Genomic DNA, 27,813 nt, shown 5'->3' with positions numbered 1-27,813 from the left:
TTGTAGAGTTGCTCTGCTGTCAGAACGCCAGCTACGACTAAAGCCTGTGTATGAAGTCACTCTGAGGGACTGTCATATCAGAGGAAATGTGTGAAAGACAGGGAGAGATATCCAGCTCTGACACCCTACTAGGACGTCTGATCTTTGGTTCAGAAATAAATTCAAACACAACGCATATTTCCACTATTTCCAATATAATGTTTCTGGTTGTTAACGTAGTGACACAGAAATGTTGATATTCTATCTCATAGCAGCACGAACATAAACACGATTTACCTCCCATTCCAATTGGGAGCATTCTAGTGTATAGTGGAGGGATGAGAGTGTGAAATAGAACAATGACACAACGAATGGGTGTAACTGTGAGGAGAATGTCAAACGGCTGTTTATAGCATGGTCTGAGGGGATATATCCAATCTCCATAGCTTCATGCAGGTGTCGTGTCTTTACTATCATTAAAATGGAAGACTTTTAGTTTTTATCAAAGATTCTCTGTAATTAGTATTACGCGATTAAACTGATTAATCATGTAAGTGTAATTAACTAGGAAGTCGGGGCACCAAGGAAAATATTCAGATTACAACATTATCATTTCCTAATATAACTTTTCAGATATTTTATATCTGATCATTTAGTCTTCGAATTCATGAATTATTTACTTTACCTCACATTAGTCTCATTCCAAACGTTGTAAATTGTTGGTTATCTGCACGAACCCAGTCTTCACTATGAGTCATCCATACATCAATTGTCTTAAATCATTTATTTACTAACTAAGTATTTCACAGAAATGCATAAACAAACAAACAAAGTAAAAATGTTTACAAGAAATGACAGGGGAATATGCCCTAGTGGGCTAAACCGGAATGGTGGCTTGTTGTACAAAAGGGAAGTGGGGGTCGACTGAGAAGACAACAGACAGTTGATAACTATAACAATTGAAATGCTAATCCTTTGCACATGAACGCTCACTCATTCGGGAACAATTGCAATCAATATATATATTTACTCTCAGTGTTTCGTCTTGATCGCTGTTGAAAAGTTTGTTTCTGTTGGAGAGTTCTCTCTCTCTCGCGCTCTCTCTCTCTCTGTCGTGGTTAGGATGGATTGTTCAGAGTGACATTCATTCAATTTATTGTAGAATTAATGGCGTTTGTCGTTCTTCGCGTTCAATGATACCGAATTCCTAGCTGCAGACTAGTAATTAATATCAAAGACTTGTTCTTATTCTGTCGGTATTGATAGTGTAAGGGTTTAACCACGTGATATGGTTAAAAGATTCAGCAATGGTCTGCAACCTTTGTCCTCTGGTAATGGAGAAAAACATGGTCTGTTGAGAACTTCTCAAAGTTGGGGTTTTATTCAGAATTGCAGAAAAGGGCCTGTCCCAGGATGCCCGACCCTAACTGGGCTCAGGGGCGGTCCTCTGATTTAGTTCAACTCAAAAGGGAATTGGAGTTTCCTTCAGTAAACTGTCCAAAATCACATTATACAATTTTACGAACAGTATCATCCTCACTCATTCATCTTATACAACAATTAGATGTAAACCTCATATCTGAGGCTATTTTATATAAACAGCGTTATGGTAATGTGGCCGCACCGTCTCCCATGAGCCTCACCAAAATGTAACAAACGGACCGGTTCGTAACTGGATTCTTCACCGATCTTTTATACCTTCTCCAGAACATAAATGTTGTTCGGACCTCAAGTTCTGTGAGGTGGAAGAAATAGTAGCGAGGCTATATACAGTAGCGAGGCTATATACAGTAGTGAGGCTATAAAAGTAGCGAGTCTACATACAGACACCGGTTCGTCAGGCTGATTGAGGTAGTATGTACATGTAGATATGGTTAAAGTGACTATGCATATATGATGAACAGAGTATCAGTAGCGTAAAAGAGAGGGTGGCGAGACACAATGCAGATAGCCCGGTTAGCGAATATGCAGGAGCACTGGTTGGTCGGGCAAATTGAGGTAGTATGTACATGAATGTATAGTTAAAGTGACTATGCATATATGATAAACAGAGTACTGGCAGCGTAAAAGAGGGGTGTTCAGGAGTCTTATGGCTTGGGGGTAAAAACTGCTGAGAAGCACAGAGCCACATCTAGTTAATCAGTTGGTCTTTAGGTTCTTCTTTTATGTTCTCAACATACTTACAGCTGGAATTTTGATCTGGACATCATGGATATTATGGACATTTGACAACCCTGTTCTGGCCTGTTTAACTGCAAGAACTGAGGAAAATTAGAGTCCTCTAAGACTGTATAAGAGGGCTTTCGCGCAGACATTAGGAAATGAGAGGGAAAGGCCAGAAAGATCATGGGAGTGATGAGGTTTCTGCTCACTAACATCCACAAATCCCAATCTTCAATTAGAAAGACCTATGGGGCTTCACATTTCTTCTCAGATGCCTCCATATAGATGAATTTCCACATGCATTCAACGCTCTGCTCCTACACAGGGCTCCTTTGACCATCATTAGAACGTAATACGGTACTCTATATCCTAAGAATATTGTGGCATCCATCGTTTAAAATGTACCTTGATTGGGTGTGTTAATTCTTATGCTTTGATTTGGTTCTCAGTTTCCCACTCTTCTATAGGGACTATAATGGGATATTCCCACATCTTGTCCTAATTAGTTTCAGCTCCTGTTCGTTAGATCCATCTCGCATGGATCAATTCCCTGTAGTCCAATGATACCAGTGCCGTAAATCATCAGTGTCTCCTCGCCTGCCTGCCCGCCTGCCATGCCTCAACATATAATAAATCCTACCTCCTACCTCCTACCTCCTACCTCCTACCTCCTACCTCCACAGTCTCCTCCGTACTCTCATGCTTCTTTGCTTTTTGACTATACCATCTCATGGATGGAAGGATCTTACAGTGTATGAATATGTGTTATAGTTCATATTCAGTCTGAATTAGGTGGATGACACCAGAATAATGAATGACCCACTCTCCCTTTTTTTTGTAGATTCTGTTGTTATGGCTGTCTTTGGGCTTCAACATTTCAATGTAATTAAAGATGCCTTTAACACTTAGAAAAAAAGGTATTATCTAGAACCAAAAAGTGTTCTTCGGCTTTCCCCATAGGAGAACCCTTTAAAGAACCCCTTTGGTTCCAGGTCGAACCCTTTTGGGTTCCATGTAGAACCCTTTCCACATGGAACCTAAAAGAGTTCTACCTGGAACCAAAAATAGTTCTACCTGAAACCAAAAATGGTTCTCCTATGGGGACAGCCACAGAACCCTTTTGAAACCCTTTTTTCTAAGAGTGTAGGCTAAATGTTTTATTTTATTTGTCATCAGTGACTTCAATACATTAAAAACATCCCATTTCCAGACACGCTGTCCTCTGAGTTTAATGAACTGTCTGTTAACTGTCCCTCTTTTTCCTTAGCCAGCCATGTTATTGGAAATGATCGTGTGAGGAACCTGGGTGGGAGAATGACTGTGACTTTCCGTGAGCTGGGTGTCAAATATAAGAAAATTAACTGTCAGCAATGCTAAGCCTGCAGGCTGCACAGTCTCAGACTGCTTTCTCCACACAAAGCAGCTGTAGTCAGGATTGGAACTCCTCTGCATGTGTTTGTGCAAAGGAGTTAAGAACAAACCCGGAAGCTGACGACCACAGCTAGCTTAGGCTTCCACTGGGGCACAGTGACACTGAGACTGGGGATACATACCTTTTTCTATGGACTCCAAAGACATTTGAGAGAAATGAATGCATCCTATTTGCTATGAACAGATGGAAGATATTTTCTTATTTTTAAGAGACATAATCGTCTGTGTTGTACTGTCTTGTCCTCAGTAAAGGTGAAGCCAGATGATTTGGTCTGAGATATACAGTCGAAGTCAGAAGTTTACATACACTTAGGTTGGAGTCATTAAAACTAGTTTTTTAACCACTCCACACATTTCTTGTTAACAAACTAAAGTTTTGGCAAGTCGTTTAGGACATCTACATTATGCATGCCAAAAGTAATTTTTACAACAATTGTTTACAGACAGCTTATTTCACTTATAATTCCCTGTATCACAATTCCAGTGGGTCAGACGTTAACATACACTAAGGTGACTGTGCCTTTAAACAGCTTGGAAAATTCCAGAGAATTATGTCATGGCTTTAGAAGCTTCTGATAGGCTAATTGACATAATTTGAGTCATTAGAGGTGTACCTGTGAATGTATTTCAAGGCCTACCTTCAAACTCAGTGCCTCTTTGCTTGACATCATGGGAAGAAAAAAAGATTGTAGACCTCCACAAGTCTGGTTCATCCTTGGGAGTAATTTACATATGCCTGAAGGTACCACGTTCATCTGTACAAACAATAGTACACAAGTATAAATACCATGGGACCACGCAGCCGTCATACCGCTCAGGAAGGAGACGCGTTCTGTCTCCTAGAGATGAAAGTACTTTTGTGCGAAAAGTGCAAATCAATCCCAAAACAACAGCTGGAGATGCTGGAGGAAACAGGTACAAAAGTATCTGTATCCACAGTAAAACGAGTCCTATATCGACATAACCTGAAAGGCCGCTCAGCAAGGAAGAAGCCACTGCTCCAAAACAGCCATAAAAGAGCACATGGGGACAAAGACCGTACTTTTTTGAGAAATGTCCTCTGGTCTGATGAAACAAAAATAGAACTGTTTGGCCATAATGACCATCGTTATGTTTGGAGGAAAAAGAGAGGGACTGGTGCACTTCACAGAATAGATGGCATCATAAGGCAGGGAAATGATGTGGATATATTGAGGCAACATCTCAAGACATCACTAAGGGAGTTAAAGCTTGGTCGCAAATGACCCCAAGCGTACTTACAAAGTTATAGAAAAGTGTCTTAAGGACAACAAAGTCAAGGTATTGAAGTGGCCATCACAAAGCCCTGACCACAATCATAGAGAGAATTTGTGGGCAGAACTGAAAAAGCGTGTGCGAGCAAGGAGGCCAAGAATACTTGATTCAGTTACACCAGCTCTGTCATTAGGAATGGAACAAAATTCTCCCAACTTATTGTGGGAAGCTTGTGGAAGGCTACCCAAAACGTTTGACCCAAGTTAAACAATTTAAAGGCAATGCTGCCAAATACTAATTGAGTGTATGTAAACTTCTGACCCACTGGGAATGTGATGAAAGAAATAAAAGCTGAAATAAATAATTTTTTCTACAATTATTCTGACATTTCAAATTCTTAAAATAAAGTGGTGATCCTAACTGACCTAAAACAGGGAATTTTACCAGGATTAAATGTCAGGAATTGTGAAAAACTGAGTTTAAATGGATTTGGCTAAGGTGTATGTAAACTTCCGACTTGTGTGTGTCTGCTCTTCACCACAGAAGTCTGCACCTCTAATTACCCACAGAGATCTCAGGTCAATATTAATGGGAATACAGCACGTATTATGAGAAGCAGGCTATTGACCTACAAGGGACACAAAAGATAGGAACCACATTCACACTGCTCTATTGTTCCCTTGCAAATGCAATTTCTTTCACTGATTGAGCCACCACCATCAGTGTTTGCTTTGTGGTGTGTTTCCTGTTTTAGCTTGATGTTGGAGGTTTTAGAAAAGCAACATAGCTAGAGATTGACAATAGCTCTAAATAGAATATCAATTTCCATCAATACCTTGTTTCTAACTGGCTTTTCAGTCTGTTAAGTCTGGTTAAAATAAGAGATTCATGCCATATAGGTAGTCACAACCTCAGCTGTTTACTGTAGAGGCGGAGCCTTGTTGTTTTTAACCTCTGATGGCGAGGGTGTCTATCCCTTTAAGAGCAGAACCAACCGGTCCAGGCTGACTTCTACAATCAACTACCCTGCTCACGTTCCGACATTATGGAATTATTTTCTTATTTTCCTATTAGACTCCCCATTCATCTCCAACTGAGAGGTAATGGCACTGTTTCCACTGGTTCACAGCTATTGTGATGCGGTTGAATAGAGAAAGTGGAATACATTTATCCAGCGAATAGTAGTCACTGTGAGCTGTATTTTCAATTATTTGAGCAAAGTTGGACAAAACAAAATGAAAACCGTCAAGCAATTATGAAAGCAGGCAGAGTGGTAGGCATAGATATAAAACAGTAATGTATTGGTGGTTGGCTAGGCCAACATTCTAGAGGGATTCAGTGACACCTAGTGGAACTTATCGCACAGCTACTGTCAGTTCCATAGCAACAAAGACAAATTAGAACCCATTGAATTAGAAAACTCACCCAACATGACTAATAGAGAATATGTCTTTATTATAACATTCATTATGACAGCAATACTGAGAGAGGACATCTTGAGAGAAATACTGGTACGATGGCACCACAATATATCATGCGCTTAGGGTATTTACATGGTATGTCATTGGTGAAACATCTAATATTATGTTAATTGCTACTATGGACAACCCTGAGCTGATGAAATATACATGAGAAAATTGTGGTTGAATATATTATTTCGATAAAATGTCTTACACATACATAAAAACTATTATTTGTCTATATCTACCTGTATATAAAAAATGGAACAGGTTATCTTTTTCTAGAGTTTGTAGTGTTTTAACAATAAATATGGACAGTAACATTGAAACCATGTGGATTTACATGTTGTATACAATATGCATTCTTGTTATTACCTAAGGCAGGACAATAACTACACAGTCCACCTGAATGAACTTCTCCAGTTTCCTGGCCTTTCTGCCATACTGTGTGGTTTTCTGATTGTCAGAATCCCAAAGCCGATGGCACACTGATTGGATATGTTTTGGCTATGTTCCATGATGGCTGGTACTGTAATTTGATTGTCTGTGTCCTATTCAGGACGGTACTTTCATTGGTTTTGCCTCATAACCCCGTTTTGGCTGTGATTGGCTGCAACTGGTGTTAAGACTGGCTGTATATACCATACTGTGAGTAACGGCGTCTCCTCACAGGGAGTTTTTGGTCCCTTTGTGTATCTTCTCGACTGTGTGGCACTAGGGTCCTCCAAGACATACAGTACTGTCAGTGGCTCTGGAGACAGATGGCTGAGCATCACCTGTGATGTCATAGAGTGGGTGTGTCTGACCAGCTGAGGGGCGTTCCTGGCTAGGAGGAGGAGGAGGAGTCCTCCACCACAGAGTGAAGGGCGTGCCTCTTTAGGAGTGTCTGCAGGATCTCTACCTCGCGCTGCGTCTCCCTCAGCTTCTTACGCAGCGTCTCGTTGTTCTTCTGAAGCTTCTGGTTCTCCTGAGAACAACATAATTCACTATCATTGTTTATTTGTTTGAATTGTCAACCTTATGTTCAAAACTCTAGAAATGAGAATGTAGTACATTCAATGTACACAATTGAACACGTATCAGTAACCCAGTGGTGTCTGAATCTCACCGTTTCTAGAGTATCATAGGTGGGTTTGTTGTCTTCGTCCGGCTCCTTGGGCTGTAGCACTGTAGAGGCTCTGTTCTCCCACTTGGCGTAGGCCCGTCGTTTGCGTTGGGGCACCGGGCTGGGGCATGGGGTGAGGGAGGGGGGTACGGGGGCCAAGAGAGAGGAGGATACAGGGGCCAGGAGAGAGGACTGTACTGGCTGCAGCCGACTAGGCTCTGGATGGGGGGCAGGGGCGTGGGGTTCCTCTGTCTGGGTGCTGCGGTGGACCCCCACAGGAATGGCCAGCTCAGGGGGGAGCCTCAGATGGGAGGGGGCCGGTGAGTCAAGGCTCCAGTCCCTACATTCCTCTGAGGGGTAGGGGAAAGGCCCCTCTTCTGAGCCTAACACAAACAACATCATGAAGCTGGTCAGTCAAATCTGATCTGTTTAACCCATTTCAATCAGTTTTTGGGTTTTGAAGTGATGTGTTTGCATACAGTCTGCATCCCATAAGGTTAAGAAAAAGTCAACTGAGTGATTATCTGACCACAGAATGTTATTTTTAGTAGTTCCTGAAAGCAAATCCAGTGTTACGGTAAGTGAGGCAGGTCCTTGACTTTAGCGAGCAGTATGACAGTTTGAATCCACCTACACAGGGAAACTACCCAGGATGCTGTGCTACTTTTCCATAAAGTATCTTAAACCTGCACTATCATCTGCAAAAACAAACTGTATCTTTCAAGTAATGATTTGGCATTTTAAAGTTCCTGTGTATTTCCACTCTATATGACCAGTGTCAACAATGGTTGCAACATTGAATGGTACAGTTTAGGCCTATCTGAAACAAAATAGGTTTTCGTTTATATAAAAGTAGTAAGCACAATGAGGATGTTATATTACTTATAGGCCAACAGATGGCGACCTTCTGTGGCCTTAGATTTCTAACACAAAGCTGCTCTGGCTGGTTACTACACTACATGTGGTTACCACTATTTTAGATAAAGAACCTATTTAGTATGCGTGTACAGTGCAGTCATAAAGCATTCAGACCCCTTCACTTTTCCACATTTTGTTACGTTACAGCCTTATTCTAAAACTGAATAAATAAATAAAAATCCTAATCAATCTACACCCAATAACCTATAACGGCAAAGAGAAAACAGGTTTTTAGAACTTTTTGTAAATGTATTTTAAAAAAAAAGATATATATCACATTTGCATAAATATTCAGACCGTTTGCTATGAGACTCAAAATTGAGCTCAGGTGCATCCTGTTTCCATTGATCGACCTTGAGATGTTTCAACAACTTGACTGGAGTCCACTTGTGGTAAATTTGGAAAGGCACACACTTGGCTATATAAGGTCTCACAGTTGACAGCAAATGTCAGAGCAAAAATCAAACCATGAGGTTGAAGGAATTGTCCATAGAGCTTTGTGACAGGAATGTGTCGAAGCACTGATCTGGGGAAGGGTATCAAAAAATGTCTGCAGCATTTTAAAATTTACCTTCATTTGACTAGGCAAGTCGGTTAAGAACAAATTCTTATTTTCAATGACGGCCTAGGAACAGTGGGTTAACTGCCTTGTTCAGGGGCAGAACAACAGATTTTTACCTTGTCAGCTCGGGGATTCAATCTTGCAACCTTTCGGTTACTAGTCCAACATTGAAGGTCCCTAACAACACAGCGGCCTCTATCATTCTAAAATGGAAGAAGTTTGGAACCACCAAGGCTCTTCAAGATTCTCTGGTTTGATGAAACAAAGATTGAACTCTTTGGTCTGAATAGCAAGCATCACGTCTGGAAGAAACCTGGGACCATCCCTACGGTGAAGGTTGGTGGTGGCAGCATCATGCTGTAGGGATGTTTTTCAGCGGCAGGGACTGAGAGACTAGTCAGGATCGAGGGAAAGATGAACAGAGCAAGGTACAGAGAGATCCTTTATGAAAACCTGCTCCAGAGCAGTCAGGACCTCAGACTGGGGCGAAGGTTCACCTTCCAACAGGACAATGTACACAACCAAGACAACGCAGGAGTGGCTTTGGGAAGGCTCGGAATGTCCTTGAGTGGCCCAGCCAGAGCCCGGACTTGAACCCGATCGAACATCTCTAGAGAGACCTGAAAATAGCTGTGCAGCGACGCTCCCCATCCAACCTGACAGAGCTTGAGAGGATCTGCAGAGAAGAATGGGAGAAACTCCCCAAATACAGGTGTGCCAAGCTTGTAGCGTCATACTCAAGAAGACTCGAGGCTGTAATCGCTGCTAAAAGTGCTTCAACAAAGTACAGAGTAAACAGTCTGAATACTTATGTAAATATGATATTTCTGTATAAAAAATTTAAAAAAACATTAGCTACATTTCTAAAAAACTGTTTTTGCTTTGTCATTATGAGGTGTTGTGCGTAGATTGATGAGGGAAAAAAACGATTTAATCAATTTTAGAATAAGGCTGTAACGTAACAAAATGTGGAAAAAGTCAAGTGGTCTGAATACTTTCCGAATGCTCTGTATGTGTGTTTGTGTGTGTGTCCCTCCTCACCTTCCGGGCCACATGTGGTGCCTGGTGTGGAGTCTGGCGTTAGTGGACCTTCAGAGGTGCTACTGCCTTTGGCATTCTTCTTACACTCAAACGCCACCTGATCCTTACACAGCCTATGGCAGTTCATACCACAGTCTGTGACCAGGCCAAGAGAATACAGACAATGTGTTAGAGCAAGCAGAGGTGGCAAGGAGGTAGTTAAACATGTATTCTTGTATGGTCTTGCTGGGTTGCACAGAGAATGCATGTTTATGTTTTGTTGTGATTTACTAACGGAACACTTCAGCACCCGACGAGCTAATGTAGCATCCATTCCCCCTCAGTAGCCTAATGCTGCTGCTCAGCCTGTGGAACAGAACAGTTCTCAGACCTTTACGTGCATGTTGCCATGAAAACAGTGTGTTTCTCACTGTTTCAAGGGGAAGAGGGTAAAAAGCAATGCTGTGGTTGTGACTGCAGACTCAAGTCTTTTATCTGTTGCAAGGTTCAGCAAGCAGTCTGCATGACAGAAACCACACATCGCAGCTTCTTCTTAAGATAGTTACACTTCACTTGCTCCTCACAGCCTCCCCATTATCAAGAACATTGGCCTCCCCATTATCAACAACATCTGCTAACAACAATCAACAATACAAAGTACTGAGTACAACGTACTGAACTCTAAGCTACATACAGTATGACATGTATAGAAACACTATGGAATATTCCAGTCTAAACTCAGTGACAGTAAAAAAAAAAGAATCACCTCTGCATCTGTAGCCTTGTTTTATGACGCCCCACAACTGTAATGGAGAAGAGGAAGTTGCTAAGATTATTAATAGATAATACAGCTGATGCATATTTAAAAATTAGCATGTTTAAATATTGTCATTTATAGTCGTAACTGCATTGCTATTGTTGATGAGTAGTCTATAACTAAGGCCCAAAGTTTTTCCTGTTCCAGTTACATGGTCTGGAAAACCTCCTGGCCCTATTAATGAGAACTACAGTCTAGCTGAAGACAGGTCAATATAGAGTAGTGAATTACAAATCCGGAGCAGTTGTCACAGAATGTGGGCTTCATGTAGGTGGTCTCCTGAAAGTTGTGGACAAAGCCAAGACCCAGTTTGGAACAGATGACACTAGCACGCATGAAATAGGCTGTGATCTCCTCTCTGCTGATGAGGCCTTCCCTGGAGCAGGACAACACAAAGCATATCTCATGTAAACAAACTGTCTGATAAGAAATGTTTGGAATGTGCTGTGTAGGCATTGGGAACCATTTCATAGGTCTTCATTGAAATAGGATCAACCAAAACTAGCTGTTTTTTTTCACTTCAACAGTTTCACTCCAGTAGCTAATTGGTTAAAAAGTTTGTGGTTTCACCTGTCAGTTGACCACAGTGAGAATGGCTAGCTCATAGTTCTGATGCTATTTCTGTTTCCTGTTGCTACAGACCCTGCTAACAGATTCCACGTTAGTTTCCTTTCTCTGCAGTCACAAATGAACCCATGCAGTTACAATGAACTGTCAAATGTGCCAAAGGAGAACCCATTCACCCACAAAGAAACCATACACTCCACTTTACTTCTCTTTGTCCATGACACAGAAGGAGAATGGAAAGCTTGCAGCAATTTTCTCAAAGTCCCCTTGAGAGATGAAGCCATTCTCATCATGGTCATAGTTTTTAAACACGGACTGTTGAGGGCGAGAGACAAGAAATTGTAGTGGGATACATGAAGCACAATAGATCAACTAGGAGAGGTGGCGTAAAACCACAACTTCTAGAGAAATAATGTACATAGTAAACAATAATAGTCATTACATAACAGTCATGACATAACAATAATCATAACACAATTACTTTTTTTATGAAACAGAATACAATGTGTGTGAGAATACAGTGTGGTAGGTCATGGATAACTCACATCCACCATTCTTTGCACATGTTTGCTGATGGTTTTTGGGTCAGGTTTTGGGGGCACTCCTGAAGCCCAGTTCACAACCACTGGAGGTCTAGAGGGGGTGGCGGGCTGATGTAAAACAAAACAGATGATCAGAACACTGTCAGAAGATGTAGAATAGACCATACTGATGTTAAATGGGCCAATTAAAAAAAAAGTGTCAGTGATTATTCTCTTTCAATAGGTTTGTTCATGAGATATACAACATCCAATTTCCAGACATTCAGAAATGATTCAGTAAAGCTAACTGGGTCTTAATGAATATTATTATACGTTTTAAATTGAAAATACCCGTAGCCATAACACAGTGAACGTGATATGGCTCGGGGTATTTTCAGTTTTTCATGTCCCTTTTTTACTCACGGGTGCTTTGCTGTTCTTGGGCTCCCTGGTGTAAGACAGCTCATAAATCTCATCCTCTGTGTAGTAGAGGTCCAGGGACAGCTGAGCAGTAGAGGACACCAGGGTCAAACAGCTGATATATTCCAACGAACACAGTAGTGTGTACTAGCCTATGAATTTGATATTTTGCACTGATATTACGATTACATGCTTGTGTCATTTTTGCATTGTAGGTATAAACGTGTCAGTGGCATTTTAAGTGTGTACTAACCGTGAGAAGGTGGACCAGGTCTTTGTTGGCATCGAGCTGTGGGGTGATCTGCTGTAGCTGGATCAGCTCGTTGATGTGGTTGTACAAAGCCTGGAGCTTCTGAACATTCACCTTGTTGTCCTCTACGTAGTCTGACATGGCCTCGTTGACTGAGATCAGGTCCTTGAGGTGGACCCCCAGGATGGGGATCTTAAAGCCTGCACACCTGCTGTACGCCTGACGGTAGTTGTCATAGTTCCTACAGGAGGACAGGAGGTCTGTCATCTCATTCAGCACCTGCGGAGAGAAGAGACAGCAGAGAAGATATTGTAGATGATCACCTTGTACAGTGTGCATATATTGGAGACATTTGTCAGCATACTGATCAATAGATCAAGTTTTGATAATGTTATAGAGAATGTACCTTGGTGACCTCGTGGGATACATGTGAACTGGTCTCTTTAAGTCTGGAGATGGAGCTGTGGCACAGGCCCCCCACCACAGCCATTAGTGTGTTGAAGTTGTGCATAAGATGAAGGCTCTGGTTAACACATACACAAACAATTAAATGAACCCCAGAGTTAACCAATATTACACCCCACAAGTAGCACTCCAATATTGATTGCATAATGCACTCATAATACTGCCACACTTTTCTCAGTTCCTAATTGATGCTATATCCCTGCTGTGGGACACTGGAACCCATTGATGTGGAATACATTAAGAGAAGGTAGAGGAGCAGCATCTGACTAGTGCATTAAAGGGATACTTCAGGATTTTGGCAATGAGGACCTCTATCTACTTCCCCAGAGTCAGTTTAACCATTTTTATGTCTCTGCGTGCAGTTTGAAGGAAGTTGCTAACTAGCGCTAGCACAAATGCTACCTTGTGTTAGCACAAATGCTACTTTGCGTTAGCACAAATGCTACCTACTTAGCACAATGACTGGAAGTCTATGGTATCTTCTAGCATACTAGCAGATACCATAGACTTCATGTCATTGCGCATGTCATTGCGCTAACGCTATGTAGCATTGGCTTACGAAACTACCTGTAACTTCTTTCATACTGGACACAGAGATCTAAAACTGATATCCACGAGTTCATCTGACTCTCATTGCCAAAATCCTGAAGTATCCCTTTAAAGTAACCTAGAGAGATTCTCCATCCAACTCGGTCTCTCCATCCAACTCTCTCAGCTCGTCATCACTTTTCAGGACACAGTTTTGCATGTGAATAAAGTGGTGAAGAGCCATAATAAATCTCAGAGACCAATTGGTAAACTCTGATTTACCACCCCAAGATATTCCTGAACAACGTCTATTTGTGCACCTACTGGATGGAAATTACAAATGTAATGGCTGTGCTCAATGCAATGGCACTTATAAATGTAGATCCTTCAAACACCCACAAACAGGGAAATCGATCCCAATAAAAGGTGTTATTATGTGCTCCACTAAGGCAGTTATTTATCTTATAACTTGTCCTTGTGGTAAAAATTCTGTCGGTAAAACAAAGTGCGAATTAAAAGTATGTATCTCAGAGCATCGTAGCACCATTAGGTGTAAAAACTTTACTTATCCAGTTGTGGCCCACTTCTTGGAGGCAGGCCACTTGATTTAATCTCTGCGTTATATTGGCATCGAACATGTCACCCTCCCTAGGAGAGGGGGTGACCTTGATAATTTATTGTTAAAACGAGAAGCTGCCTGGATCTTTAATTTAAAGACCCTTGCGCCCTTCGGTCTCAGCGTAGACTTTGATCTGAAGCCATTCTTGTGATTATTGTAACTTTGCCATTGTAATTGTTTGTAAGCTTGTGTAGTCAAATTCATCTATGATCGTATGCTATCCATTTGTTGTTTGTATGCTGTTCTTTGTATGACATTTTATATTTGATTATTAACCAATGATATTAGGCCACTTTTGGCCATGATTACAGACACCTGTGTCTTTTGACACTATATAAACGAGTCATCCCGCAGTGTTTGTGATTATACCCTGATGAAGACAGCTTGGCTGTTGAAATGTTGGTAATTACATTTTTGCATCTGAGCTCCTAGAGTGTGCGGCTCTCTTTTATTTTCAAGTTTTCTACTCCGCTAGCCAGCACCTCATCTTAATAGGTGTGCGTTTCTTTTTCTTCTAGAAGAGCCATAATAAACCAGATTTCATCAACTAGAGCCACTAGTTATGTTTTCCATGGTACACTTGCTAGCACTTGAGTGTCAGTGTTTCACCTGATAAATCTATTAGTGCGGATGGCCTGTGCTTTGTTAATATTCAGAGCACACATTCTCTGTTAGCAAGCATCTTTGACGCACTAAAAGCCCATCATGGAACTCTTGAGAGTCATTAGCAGCCCTCTTTTAATATACATTATGTAACTACAAATGATGGTGCTTCTGCAGCTCAGCAGTAGGTAGGTCTCACTGTGCTGTATGAGATGGTAGACATGTATTCGCTTAATCCGAGGAAAAGGCACTGGATATACACTATGAACAAACACTCTTTGAGAGGGTACAAAACATGGAACCTAAATACCTTGTATGTGGACATTTCATTATTTTTTACACATAAACTGTAGAGAGATTGTTAGTCTATGATAGATCTGGAGGAGCAGGAATAGTTAGGGCCATACCTGAGCCACATGGATGAACTTGGTGAAAACCTCTGCTCTCAGCTGAGCTGTAGGCCGACTCAGAACCATGAGCTGCACCCACTGTGAGATACCATTACACAATGTAATGGAACGTTCCATCATGGGGTTGTCCTTCATGCAGCAACTGCGGATGTAGTTCTGGTAGTCTGCAAACTGTCAGAAATAATAAAGCATATGCTGACTCATTTTGCTAAAAGGACAGAGGTTGGGGAACACATTTGGAATGCATTGCGATACCTAAAGTAGAGCGCATGTGCTATGAAATTCTTCCCAATGTCATAGTGTTAATAGCGATCACATTCAGGCGAATTGGGACTCTACTCACTGATATTCTACAGAAGGACTTGAACTCCAGGTAGGTGAGGTGCTCAGCCAGCTCAATGGGCTCCAGGTGATCAAACAGCAGAGACACTTTCCTCTTCTTACTGCTGTTAGCCTTGATTTTCTGACTGGGCTTCTGAGACCAGTGCCTGTCATTTCTGTAACACAACATGGTGAACAACATAGACAGGAAATATACAACTACACTACATTACCAAAAGTATGTGGACACCTGCTCGTCAAGCATTTCATTCCAAAATCATTGGCATTAATATGTAGTTGGTCCCACCTTTGTTGCTATAACAGCCTCCACTCTTCTGGGTTTGGCTGAAATAGCCAAACCCACTAACTTGAATCCTTATACTTTTGTATATATAGTGTAATACACAGGCATGAAACCATTACATCAGCATGAATGTTAAGCCAAAGAGATATTAATTCTGTTCAGTAATATACTGGGGATACTTACATCCATTGAGTCTGCAACAGAGGGCACAGCCTCTCCTGGCCCTGATCTCTGATCAGATCCTGGAACTGTTCCATGGAGTCAGACAGGCTGCTGTGCAACCGGAACATTGTCCAGAACTCCTGGATCCAATACCTGAAATAGATAGAAAATAGATTGTTCACTGCAATTAAATACTAACTCTAAACATCAGTTGTTTAGTTATCTAATAAGAAATCAACACTGTAGTTTAATGCAAATGTAATAATAGCATGACCTAACCCAGTGTTGCCCAACCCTGGTCCTCGAGTAACTCTAACAGAACACATTTTCATTGTAGCCCTGGACAAACACACCTCATTCAGCTCTTTGAGGCTTGATAAGTAGATTACAAGTTGAATCAGGTGTACTTGTCCAGGGTTACAATAAAAATGTGTACTGTTGGGATACTCGAGGACCAGGTTTGGGAAACACTCACCTAAACCATTAACCTAATTTCAGAATATTGTATAATTAGGTGACAAGTGGATTTCATAAGCTCTTTCATAAGAATGATTGGACAGTGAGGTATTGTGTGAAAGCTTTAGTGGACCCCAGCAGGCCCTGTGGTAGTGACAGGATCAGGACACCTGCATGGGGAACACAGTTAGTTACCTGATGAAGTAGCAGATCCTCTCACATTCTGTGGACTGCTCATTCTCCACGGCGCTTTTAAATGTAACAACTCCAGTTAAGGATACATTATGATTCACTGGTATAGTAAAATGTGTGCACATTGTTTAGAGTCAGGGAAGAGACCAGGAACTGTATGTGGGATTTATTAGTGAATAAATGACCTGGATCACTATGCAGGACAAAGTGTCTATTCATTTCTGTTCATCTAAGTCACATGTGTCAAACTCATTCCACGGAGGGCCGAGTGTCCACCTTTGTATTTGATCGATGAATTAAGGTCACTGATTAGTAAGGAACTCACCTCACCTGGTTGTCTAGGCCTTAATTGAAAGGATAAACCAAAAACCAGCAGACACTAGGCCCTCCATGGAATGAGTCTGACACCCCTGATTTAAGTAAACAATTCCAAATAGGTGTTTATTATAGTGCAGGAAACAGATGTGATTATTTGGTGGTTTGGGAGGAGGCGATCACAAATGGTTAAAACTGGTTAGGAGCATCAGCAAATGAATCATTCTGGTGGTGTGTGGTTCCGATAGCTCATTTGGTTGAAACAGGGTTTTTATAGTGCTATGGGTTGGATTGCTTGGTTGCTTTGGATAAAAGTGTCTTAAACGTGCCCAACACACATTCACTATTCCTTCCAAAATAGACTGTATATTACATTTGCTGGCAGAGGACCCTTTTAGTTAGTAAAAACATGTTCTCTCAACCAGCTAAATACATAGCTTACATAATGTTACTTTTACCCCTCAATGGCTTTGAGTGTGAGAACAGTTTATTACCTAGGCTGCTGTGCCATATGCTCGGTAGGTACAGTGACCAGAATCCCTGGGGGATTGTATTAATCAAAATAAAAAAAAAACATTTCCATTCTTCTTAGTATATAAAACAGGGCTATAAATAGCCAGCACTGTAAGCCTCGCCACAGCACTCTATTGGCAGAAATCAGCTTGAAGTGATGCACATAAAAAGGCTAATTCCATCATGGGAGCTCGAGAGCCGCCTACACCATTCCAAAGCCAGATTGTGTTTACAATAAATGGCATTAATGGCTACAGGGCTTTCCCTTGTTCCTAACCTGCTCTTAACAATAGTTGATGCATGCTTCGGAGACCTTGGCTCAGAACGAGCCCAGGGGTTCAAAATAGAGGGCAGGACACATTGTGCATCTTGAGGTGTGACGTAGGTTTTGGTGAGCAAGCCTCCTTGGTCAGTTGAGAGGCAGTGCTTACATCTGAAGAGGAGTTCAGTCTGGGAAGATGTCATTTAATACCTGAAGCCCCTAGCCGTATTGCCCTCCTCACTGGGCCAGGACTGCTGCTCCTCTAGACTTTGTGATGTCAGAGCTCTTTGTTGAATGGAGGCTTAGATTACATACCGCTCATTTGGTCATTTTGTAAATATATATTATGTTCTGGAACCATTACATGCACCCATCTCATTAGTATTGAATTATTAGAGATATACAAATGTTTTTGCACCCACCATGAGTCATGTCCGCAATGGTCATGTGAGGTGAACTGTGTATGTTTTGTTTGTGACCTGAGGAAGATCCGTTTCGGATGGAAACGTTGTCAATAAATCGGTGAATTGGGAGCTTTAACAGTGTGCGGGCCTTCTTGTTGTATACAGCTCATTTTAAACAGAAAATAGGCTTCTAGAGTGACCTTTAGAATCATGTTTTTGGAATGGTCCTGTGTAGCTAAGATGGTCATAGAACAAAACGTGTAAGGTACCCAGGAAGACACTGAATTTGAAACAGAACATGGTGATGTGTGCTGGAGCTAACAAAGACATGTAAAGAATCTACAGTAATAGGAAATTGGAGTGCACACATATTGGCACTGATAGTCACATTGATTGGAGGAGTGAGGCGTCAATGACATGGCACCTTGTCAGCCAAGTTGGATCTTAATTGGCCGTTGCTACTGACAACCAAATCACAAAGCAGTGCTGCACAGCCGGTAAAGATCCGGTGTTATGTTTGGCACCACAGATTGGTCAGGTCCTTGTGCCAACTCAATAATAGTTCTGGCTGTAGTGGAGCAGCCGCAGAGCATTGGGTCTGCTTGGTAAAGGATATAGGGAGGTGAGTTTCTCCAGGAGGTCACTGGAGGACATGAGGAGTCGGTGCATGGTCAGGGTGATGTTCATCAGGTGGCTGCTCCCACATACAGAGCCCTCCACGTCTGAAAGAGAGCACACAACACATGGAGCACGTCAGCAGACATTCTGTTGCACATCACAATGCCAATACTGTACTGCAGATGGTTGAGAGTTCATGCTACATTAATGCTAATGTAGCTCTTGGATAACAAAATCGAGCAGTCATGTCATGCAAAGAATCAATGTCAACAAAACAAGGGGATGTAGCTATTAAAACTACCTAGATTCTTTCAGCCACAAGTCTGCAAAGGCAAGCAATGACAGAAAAAGAATGATAGTAATCAACCATAAACACAATAATGTGCCAGTTATGTGTCAAATACAAATCTCAAAGTGTATCTAGTCACTGGGTAACGGACATGTATAAAAAGAAATGGCATGTATGATAGCATTGTCATCTAAGTACAACTATCATGACCAATTCCCCTACTATCTGAGGTCATGCTTGATATGCTGGTATACACCATACCTGGACGTCTCTGCCTTCCCTGTGGTCTACTTTTCTCTGTCGTGTTTCACATCCTGTCTTTGTGACCACCTCCCCTACCTCTGCTCACGCTACAGACATTGAATTCTAGTTAGTTAGACAACTCAACCAAAACCAGATGACGTTGAAATGACATCTGTGCCCAGTGGGAAAGATCTCAAGGAATACATTGTTACCTGTATCCACAAAGTAGCAATGGTGGGAAAAGTACACAATTGTCATACTTGAGTAAAAGTAAAGATACCTTAATAGAAAATGAGTAAAGTAAAAGTGAAAGTCACCCAGTGAAATACTACTTGGGCATCAAAAGTGAACGTAATTGTTAAAATATACTTAAGTATCAAAAGTAAATGTAATTGCTAAAATATACGTAAGTATCAAATTCTTTATATTAAGCAAACCAGACAGCACAACTTTCTTGTTTTTACTTATTTACGGATAGCCAGGGGCAAACTCCAACACCGAGACATAATTTACAAACAAAGCATGTGTGTTTAGTGAGTCTCACAGATCATAGGCATCAGGGATGACCAGGGATGTTCTCTTGATAAGTGCGTGAATTGGACAATTTTTGGTCCTGCTAAGCATTAAAATGTCATGAGTTTTGGTTGTCAGGGAAAATGTATTGAGTCAAGAGTACATTATATAAAGAACAGATACCCAAAAACGACTTAAGTAGTACTTTTAAGTATTTTTAATGAAGTACTTTACACCACTGCAAAGTAAAAATTGCAGACTCCATTCCTAACGACATTAGCCTTTCTTTTACAAACGATCTGACCTGAGAAAAGCTTTTGTTGGTCCGCTGTAACACGTTGTGCATCAAAGTTGAGACAGAGAGACTGAAAAACAGCTTCTATCTCAAGGCCATCAGACTGTTAAACAGCCATCACTAACATAGAGAGGCTGCTGCCGACATACAGACTTGAAATCATTGGCCACTTTAATAAATGGAAAACTAGTCACTTTAATAATGTTTACGTATCTTGCATTACTCATCTCATATGTATATACTGTATTTTATATTACCTACTGCATCTTGCCTATGCCGCTCGGTCATTGCTCATCCATATATTTACATGTACAGTTGAAGTCGGACGTTTACATACACTTAGGTTGGAGTCATTAAAGCTCGTTTTCATACACTCCACACATTTCTTGTTTAACAAGCTATAGTTTTGGCAAGTCGGTTAGGACATCTACTTTGTGCATGACAGAAGTAATTTTTCCAACAATTGTTTACAGACAGATTATTTCACTTATAATTCACTGTATCACAATTCCAGTGGGTCAGAGGTTTGCATATACTGTACTAAGTTGGCTGTGCCTTCAAACAGCTTGGAAAATTTCCCAAAATGATGTCATGGCTTTAGAAGCTGCTGATAGGCTAATTGTCATAATTTGAGTCAATTGGAGGTGTACCTGTGGATGTATTTCAAGGTCTACCGTCAAACTCAGTGCCTCTATGCTTGACATCATGGGAAAATCAAAAGAAATCAGCCAAGACCTCAGAAAAAAAATTGTAGACCTTCACAAGTGTGGTTCATCCTTGGGAGCCGTTTCCAAACGCCTGAATGTACCACGTTCATCTGTACAAACAATAGTAAGCAAGTATAAACACCATGGGACCACGCAGCCGTTATACCGCTCAGGAAGGAGACGTGTTCTGTTTCCTAGAGATGAATGTACTTTGGTGCGAAAAGTGCAAATCAATCCCAGAACAACAGCAAAGGACCTTGTGAAGATGCTGGAGGAAACAGGTCCAAAAGTATCTATATCCACAGTAAAAATGAGTCCTATATCGACATAACCTGAAAGGCCACTCAGCAAGGAAGAAGCCACCGCTCCAAAACCGCCATAAACCTTTATTTAAGCAGGTAGGCAAGTTGAGAACAAGTTCTCATTTACAGTTGCGACCTGGCCAAGATAAAGTAAAGCAGTTCGACACATACAACAACACAGAGTTACACAATGACCATAATGACCATCGTTATGTTTGGAGGAAAAAGGGAGAGGCTTGCAAGCCGAAGAACACCTTCCCAACCTTGAAGCACGGGGGTGGCAACATAATGTTGTGGGGGTGCTTTACTGCAGGAGGGACTGGTGCACTTCACAAAATAGATGGCATCATGAGGAAGGAAAATTATGTGGATATATTGAAGCAACATCTCAAGACATCAGTCAGGAAGTTAAAGTGTGGTTGCAAATGGGTCTTCCAAATGGACAATGACCGCAAGCATACTTCAGATGGGGCCACATTGTCTCCTGACCCCTCCTGTCTCAGCCTCCAGTATTTATGCTGCAGTAGTTTATGTGTCAGGGGGCTAGGGTCAGTTTGTTATATCTGGAGTAATTCTCCTGTCCTATTCGGTGTCCTGTGTGAATCTAAGTGTGCGTTCTCTAATTCTCTCCTTCTCTCTTTCTTTCTCTCTCTCGGAGGACCTGAGCCCTTGGACCATGCCCCAGGACTACCTGACATGATGACTCCTTGCTGTCCCCAGTCCACCTGGCCGTGCTGCTGCTCCAGTTTCAACTATTCTGCCTTATTATTATTCAACCATGCTGGTCATTTATGAACATTTGAACATCTTGGCCATGTTCTGTTATAATCTCCACCCGGCACAGCCAGAAGAGGACTGGCCACCCCTGGTTCCTCTCTAGGTTTCTTCCACGTGCTTCTTCACCTGCATTGCTTGCTGTTTGGGGTTTTAGGCTGGGTTTCTGTACAGCACTTTGAGATATCAGCTGATGTACGAAGGGCTATATAAATACATTTGATTTGATTTGACTCACGAAGTTGTGGCAAAATGGCTTAAGGACAACAAAGTCAAGGTATTGGAGTGGCCATTACAAAGCCCTGACCTCAGTCCTATAGAAAATTTGTGGGCAGAACTGAAAAAACGTGTGCGAGCAAGGAGGCCTACATACCTGACTCAGTTACACCAGCTCTTTCAGGAGGAATGGGCCAAAATTCAACCAACTTATTGTTGGAAGCTTGTGGAAGGCTACCCAAAACGTTTGACCCAAGTTAAACAATTTAAAGGCAATACTAACAAGTACTAATTGAGTGTTTGTAAACTTCTGACCCACTGGGAATGTGATGAAAGAAATAAAAGCTGAAATAAATAATTCTCTCTACTAATTATTTTGACATTTCACATTTTTAAAATAAAGTGGTGATCCTAACTGACCTAAGACAGGGACATTTCTACTAGGATTAAATGTCAGGAATTGTGAAAAACTGAGTTTAAATGTATTTGGCTAAGATGTATGTAAACTTCCGACTTCAACTGTATATATCCTTATTCCATTCCTTTACTTAGATTTGTGTGTATTAGGTAGTTGTTGTGCAATTGTTAGATTACATGTTAGATATTGCTGCACTGTCAGAACTAGAAGCACAAGCATTTCGCTACAATCCCAATAACATCTGCTAACCACGTGTATATAACCAATAACATTTGATTTGATTATAAGTAGGTGGTTCACTATCATGGTTGTCTATTGGATAGAAATAGGAAACATCTTTGCTTCACTCTTAGGAAAAAAAGGTGCTATCTAGAACCTAAAAGTGTTCTTCGGCTGCCCCCATAGGAGAACCCTTTGAAGAACCCTTTCCACAGAGGGTTCTACCTGGAACCAACAAGGGTTATCCTATGTGGTCAGCCAAAGAATCTTGTTTGAACCCTTTTTCTAAGAGTGTATACTTCCCATCTTTTCCATTCCAGGTACTATTAAACAATTTGCCAGTAACTTTCTGGAAATCGAATCGTGGCTAAGAGAGAACCTTGACGAAACCTTTAAAATGGTGTTTCACTTTGAACCTAAACTGCTGGCATTGTCTTGATGCCACACAAGGAGTCCAGTTTCCATGGGTCCCCACTTATCCCATATCTCATTGAAATACCACAGACACCATGGCAACATGTTCATTTCTAATCTTTGTTATCTATCTCACTGGGCCACTTCAGCAGGCAGCTAATCCTGTCCTCATATATCCTGCACCGCTGGTACGGGAGTGTTCTGTTTACTCGTTCAAACAATGGCTACAACACCCCAATGGTCGATGAAAAGTTACCTTCCCAGCTACAATATGACACACAGACAATATTACTGGATAAAAAACTGGCAAGAGTAAAAAAGAAACATCTAGAAGATCAATAGGTTTGAACCGTTATACTGTCACTGTACAGTATGCAAAAGGACTGTGATGCAAAACAAGCAAACTATCCTTCCTCTAATATAATAAACTGAACAGTGCTGTTTTTATGGCTGTAACAATTGCAAGCAAGTCATGCTCTTAAACAGGTGTGTCGAACTCATTCCAAGGAGGGCAGAGTGTCTTTTATTTTCTCCCTTTCAATTAAGACCTAGACAACCAGGTGAGGGGAGTTAATTCATTAGTGACCTTAATTCATCAATCAAGTACAAGGGTGGAGTTTGACACGTGCTCTAAAATGACCTAAAATAACGAGGAAGCGGTTTTGATTCACTACCAGGTAAACAATTGCTTCATCATTTGACAACACCTCCCTGCCAACCCAGACTTGGCTAATTGCTAAGGAAATCCCCTCCGTCTTACTCACTGTGGAAAGTTAGGAAAGCAGCAGCAGGCGGCCCTGGGATAGGAGGAGGGATATGATGACAAACACAGCAAAGAGCTGGGAGTGTTGCCCTACTTTGAGTGTTTTTATTATCATAGGCATCATCAGCAAAGCCCCGGTGCAAGGAGTCTTTCCTTGTTTTGACAGAGAGGTACAGAAACTGGGCTGGATGATCCTTTTGTTTTGCCTCCGTCAGCCTTATGCTTATCTCTACTGTACACATGAAAGAACCGGTAAGGAACGGTCTAGGAGACCCCAGAGATTTCAATTTCATTATTAGTTGCACACTTTCAATAGTTCTCTTTCTACTGAATGTACCAGCAAGTTGTAGGTCTACATGTCGAACAATACATTCCTCAGTACAGGAACTTACTTCAATAACCCCAGACAGCCATGATGCTCCGTAAGTGTACATACATGGATTGCAATAGGCACATAAAGGTTTTTCACATTAGTGTCTACAGTACATCCGAGTCTGCAGTGGATCCTCTGACTCGTGGTTTATCTCTTTGTGACATTCACAGGTTCTGTGACTGCATCATACATGATTTACATGGAATATGCATTTCATTAAAAATGTCTTCTACGAATGAGGCATTTAAATATGTACAGTGCCTATTGCTGTCCATCAACATTATGATTGCGTAGAGACTTCGGGCAATGTGGGTGAGTGGAACTGTGGAGCATGAACTTGAGGTTGAATAATGATGTCAAACATTATTGATCCACGCCCCTTCGTCCTCTGCATTTCAAAGGGTGGTCAGCATCTGAGGAGGGCCGTTTGGAGAGCTGACCTTTGGGCTAGCAGCCGCCAGCTAATCCTTCAAATAGCTCGTGCGTATGCTCTCACATTTGAAAAAGGTGCCTGAGCCACGGGACCTGGGGGGTCAGCCTCTGATGTGAGACAGCAGCTGCTGGGAAACGTTCAGCCCTCTTAAACCCCTCTGTACTATGTTCCTCCATTCTGTCCCTTATAATAACCTGGATTTAAAAACCCTGCCTGTTTATTGCCAGACCAGATTCCGATGAGAGGATTTGAATTTCTTGCTCTCAATTGATTAACTTGGCAGATCTTTTTTTAAATCGGAATCCTAAATGAACAGCCAGCCATTATTCTGCTATTGTTCCCCCTGACAGATAGTGTAACTGTAAGTAGGGGATGTCACTTTCTGTATTCAGTCCATTGTACCACCTCATCACTCTCACGTCACTCCATTTGTGTCTCCTAGCAACGGTAATCTGACTGCTTGCCTCTTCATAGACATAATCACCATAACTTTGAGAGCACTCCAGACAACTTCGTAGAACACATGATTCTAATTTGACAGGGTTTTTGACAGCATTGATAGTGCAGCCAACAGGGATGTCCTTAGCCTTTTGGGGCCCCCAGGCGAGATTTTCATGTTAAGTTAATGTATTACTAATGTGATATGCCTAAATCAAATTCCACATCTACTGAATCAGTACTTCAGTTGTTGCATGATTGTGTTATCTCATATTCAGAGCAGGTATAGTTGGATACACATACAATTATACAGCCTTACAGCGATTGGTATAAAGGTTTGCACTATTGCCCGGGGCAAGTGACCTGAGCAGTCGCAAACGTTGAAACTGCTCTGAGTTTTTTTTAATGATAACAACCAAAATTGCAGTAGTCTGGTATTTCTGATTCCTCCCGTCTGTAGGTGAAAATAGCTACTTTAAATGTTTGGGCAAGTGATCATAATCTTCGGGCAACCAAAAATATTCCTGATGTGCGAGTGCCTTTCAGACCTTAATGTCAATCCCTGACTTATCTCAAAAGCAAAGATTGACGACCATGTTGTTAGACAACAAATAGAGGCTAGTTCTTTTAAGTCTTCAAATATGGTCTGTTTGTGCCAACCGAGCACTATATGCGAATTAGAGATATCTTGTAAATGGTGACAGTTTAACGGAGACAGGGTCTCTTAACATCAAACAGCTACACGCAGAGAAAAACAGGTGCTTCCAGGAAACACTCACCGTACTGATTTAAAATAAATTGAGGTTCAGCGACATTTAAAAATGATCAAATGAAGCGGATGCTTTAACCTAACAAGCAGAACTAATGACAATGATCCTGACCTGCACAACCATTTTGTACAGCTCAACAAACTAAAATATTAAACGTGTTTCTAATTTCACATGCAACAAAAAACAAAAAACATATTTTATTGTGATTTAACAGATGCTTTTATCTAAAGTGACTTACAGTCATGCATGCATCAATTTTATGTAACGTGGTCCCAACAGAAATGTAATCCTAGTACCGTACTCTACCGACTGAGCCAGAAATCATTTTCAAATAACAGAGAAAAATATGCAGCACATTAGCTACCAATAGCATTGCTGGCAGAAACTCAAAAGCAACCCAGAGCACATAGACTCACCAAAGGACTGAATACAGGCCTGGATCACCTCCTCCCAGCTGGCCCCTTTTGTGAAGTGTCCTGGCAGAGACATTGTGACCTTGCCCTGGGTCATCTGGGCCTGGTTGGGCCTGTTGAACCGTTGAGGCCGGGCAGGCACTGGTGGACAGACCTTAGATCTGGAGCCACTACCCGGTCCCGGAGAGAGACGTCTGGAGGGTCAGTGGGGGAGAGAGGGAGTGAGATAGAGGGAGGTGTAGAAAGCACAGCTTTGTGTGTGTATCTGTATGTGTGTGTGTATGTGTGTATGTGTGTGTGTGTGTGTGTGTGTGTGTGTGTGTGTGTGCGTGCGTGCGTGCGTGCGTGCGTGCGTGCGTGCGTGTGTGTTTCTAGGGGGCTTTCACAGCATGCAGTGAACATTAAAATATTGAAGTATACAAAACAATGAAGTCACACACTCAAATAGAATGTAGGTTAAAGTGTTGCAACTAACACAACACAATATTGTAACTAACACAACACTTGTCATGTTCATTACACAATAATAAACGTGTTTAATACCAGGTATCCTACAGTTACAGTAGCTGTGCTATTTTTTATTGTTCTCATTTAATTCCCTTTGGGGAAATCATTGATTACCGACTTCCATTATGGGAACCACTATATCAGTGTTTGTCCAACCCTGGTCCTCCAATCCCCCAACTGTACACATTGTTGTTGTAGCCCTGGACAAACACACTTCATTCAGCTCATTGGGGGCTTGATGATTAGTTGACAAGTTGAGTCAGGTGTGTTTGCCAGGTGGTTACAATAAAAATGTGTACTGTTGGGGGTACACGAGGACCAGGGTTGGGAAACTGCACTAGATGAACAGTTAGATGGCTGATAAACAGAGAGGATGCCATGCACTTGTTCTATACACTTGCCACACTATAGGCTACATTTGTAATTAAAAACACTCAACTATGCCATACAATTCGAAGGAGAGAACACATAGGCGAAAGGGAAGCTGTTTTGAGAGTGCACATTTTGTGCGCTCTGGCCGACGCTTTTATAAATCGCACTGAATTGTTGCACTCAAGTTATTTTACGACCAAGAACCACCAAAAGTTTCTGATTTAAATTAGGACTACATTGGAAAAGTGTACAAGATTCAAATATATATTCGGTGTCCATAAAGGTTTCATAACTGCGTATGTTGCAAATTGACAAAACCATATTCGCTGTATTTAAACTGTGCACGTAACGCACTCCATACATCTTTTTAGTTCATTTTACAAACACAGGAAGGAGTTCGTTATAAAATAAAAACTTACGAATGTTCTTTTTCCTTTCCATTCGAGCCCACATTTTCATTCTGTCCATTTTCTTTGGATTGGCAGCCCATAGCGAGATACTGGGCAACAAGTGGTTGAACGAGACTATCCATCTGTGTCCGTTTCGATGAGAGCAACATTGCATGCTTGGTTCAGTGTGCGGCCGTGCGCCGGCGGGGAGCTCACCATCGTCCTGACTTGTCAAAGAGAACGGCACAAATTATGCATCGTGCTGTGGCTGTGTGGGCGTTAACGCACTTGAACAAAAGTTATTTTGGTGATGCGCCCAATGTCACTGCTCAGTAATTTATACATAG

At 41.5% G+C, this 27,813-nt stretch overlaps 1 protein-coding gene across 1 annotated transcript; it reads right to left on the bottom strand.

The window, feature by feature from the left end:
* Nucleotides 1–6,241: 6,241 nt before the first annotated feature.
* On the bottom strand, nucleotides 6,242–27,726 carry LOC118362474 (RAS guanyl-releasing protein 1-like). Its single transcript, XM_035742829.2, has 17 exons — nucleotides 27,497–27,726; nucleotides 26,202–26,392; nucleotides 18,617–18,722; nucleotides 16,510–16,572; nucleotides 15,880–16,011; nucleotides 15,415–15,568; nucleotides 15,069–15,242; nucleotides 12,853–12,969; nucleotides 12,450–12,725; nucleotides 12,200–12,280; nucleotides 11,801–11,905; nucleotides 11,461–11,570; nucleotides 10,920–11,064; nucleotides 10,638–10,674; nucleotides 9,893–10,027; nucleotides 7,375–7,754; nucleotides 6,242–7,233 (listed from the first exon to the last, which is right to left on the bottom strand). The coding sequence occupies exons 1-17, from the start codon at nucleotides 27,634–27,636 to the stop codon at nucleotides 7,093–7,095; spliced, it is 2,487 nt and encodes an 828-aa protein (XP_035598722.1). The 5' UTR covers nucleotides 27,637–27,726; the 3' UTR covers nucleotides 6,242–7,092.
* Nucleotides 27,727–27,813: the final 87 nt, after the last annotated feature.

This window comes from Oncorhynchus keta, chromosome 29 (assembly GCF_023373465.1).
Source record: "Oncorhynchus keta strain PuntledgeMale-10-30-2019 chromosome 29, Oket_V2, whole genome shotgun sequence".
NCBI classification, from domain to species: Eukaryota; Metazoa; Chordata; class Actinopteri; order Salmoniformes; family Salmonidae; genus Oncorhynchus; species Oncorhynchus keta.
The sequence above is the reverse complement of the archived record's forward strand: the minus strand, read 5'-3'. Positions and strand labels throughout refer to the sequence as shown.

Coding starts and splice junctions, on each gene's coding strand:
- LOC118362474 (XM_035742829.2), bottom strand. CDS start 27,636: ATGTTGCTCTCATCGAAACGGACACAGATGGATAGTCTCGTTCAACCA. Junction 26,393..27,496: donor GGAAAGGAAAAAGAACATTC/GTAAGTTTTTAT, acceptor CTGACCCTCCAG/ACGTCTCTCTCCGGGACCGG. Junction 11,571..11,800: donor ATGTGCAAAGAATGGTGGAT/GTGAGTTATCCA, acceptor CGCCCTCAACAG/TCCGTGTTTAAAAACTATGA.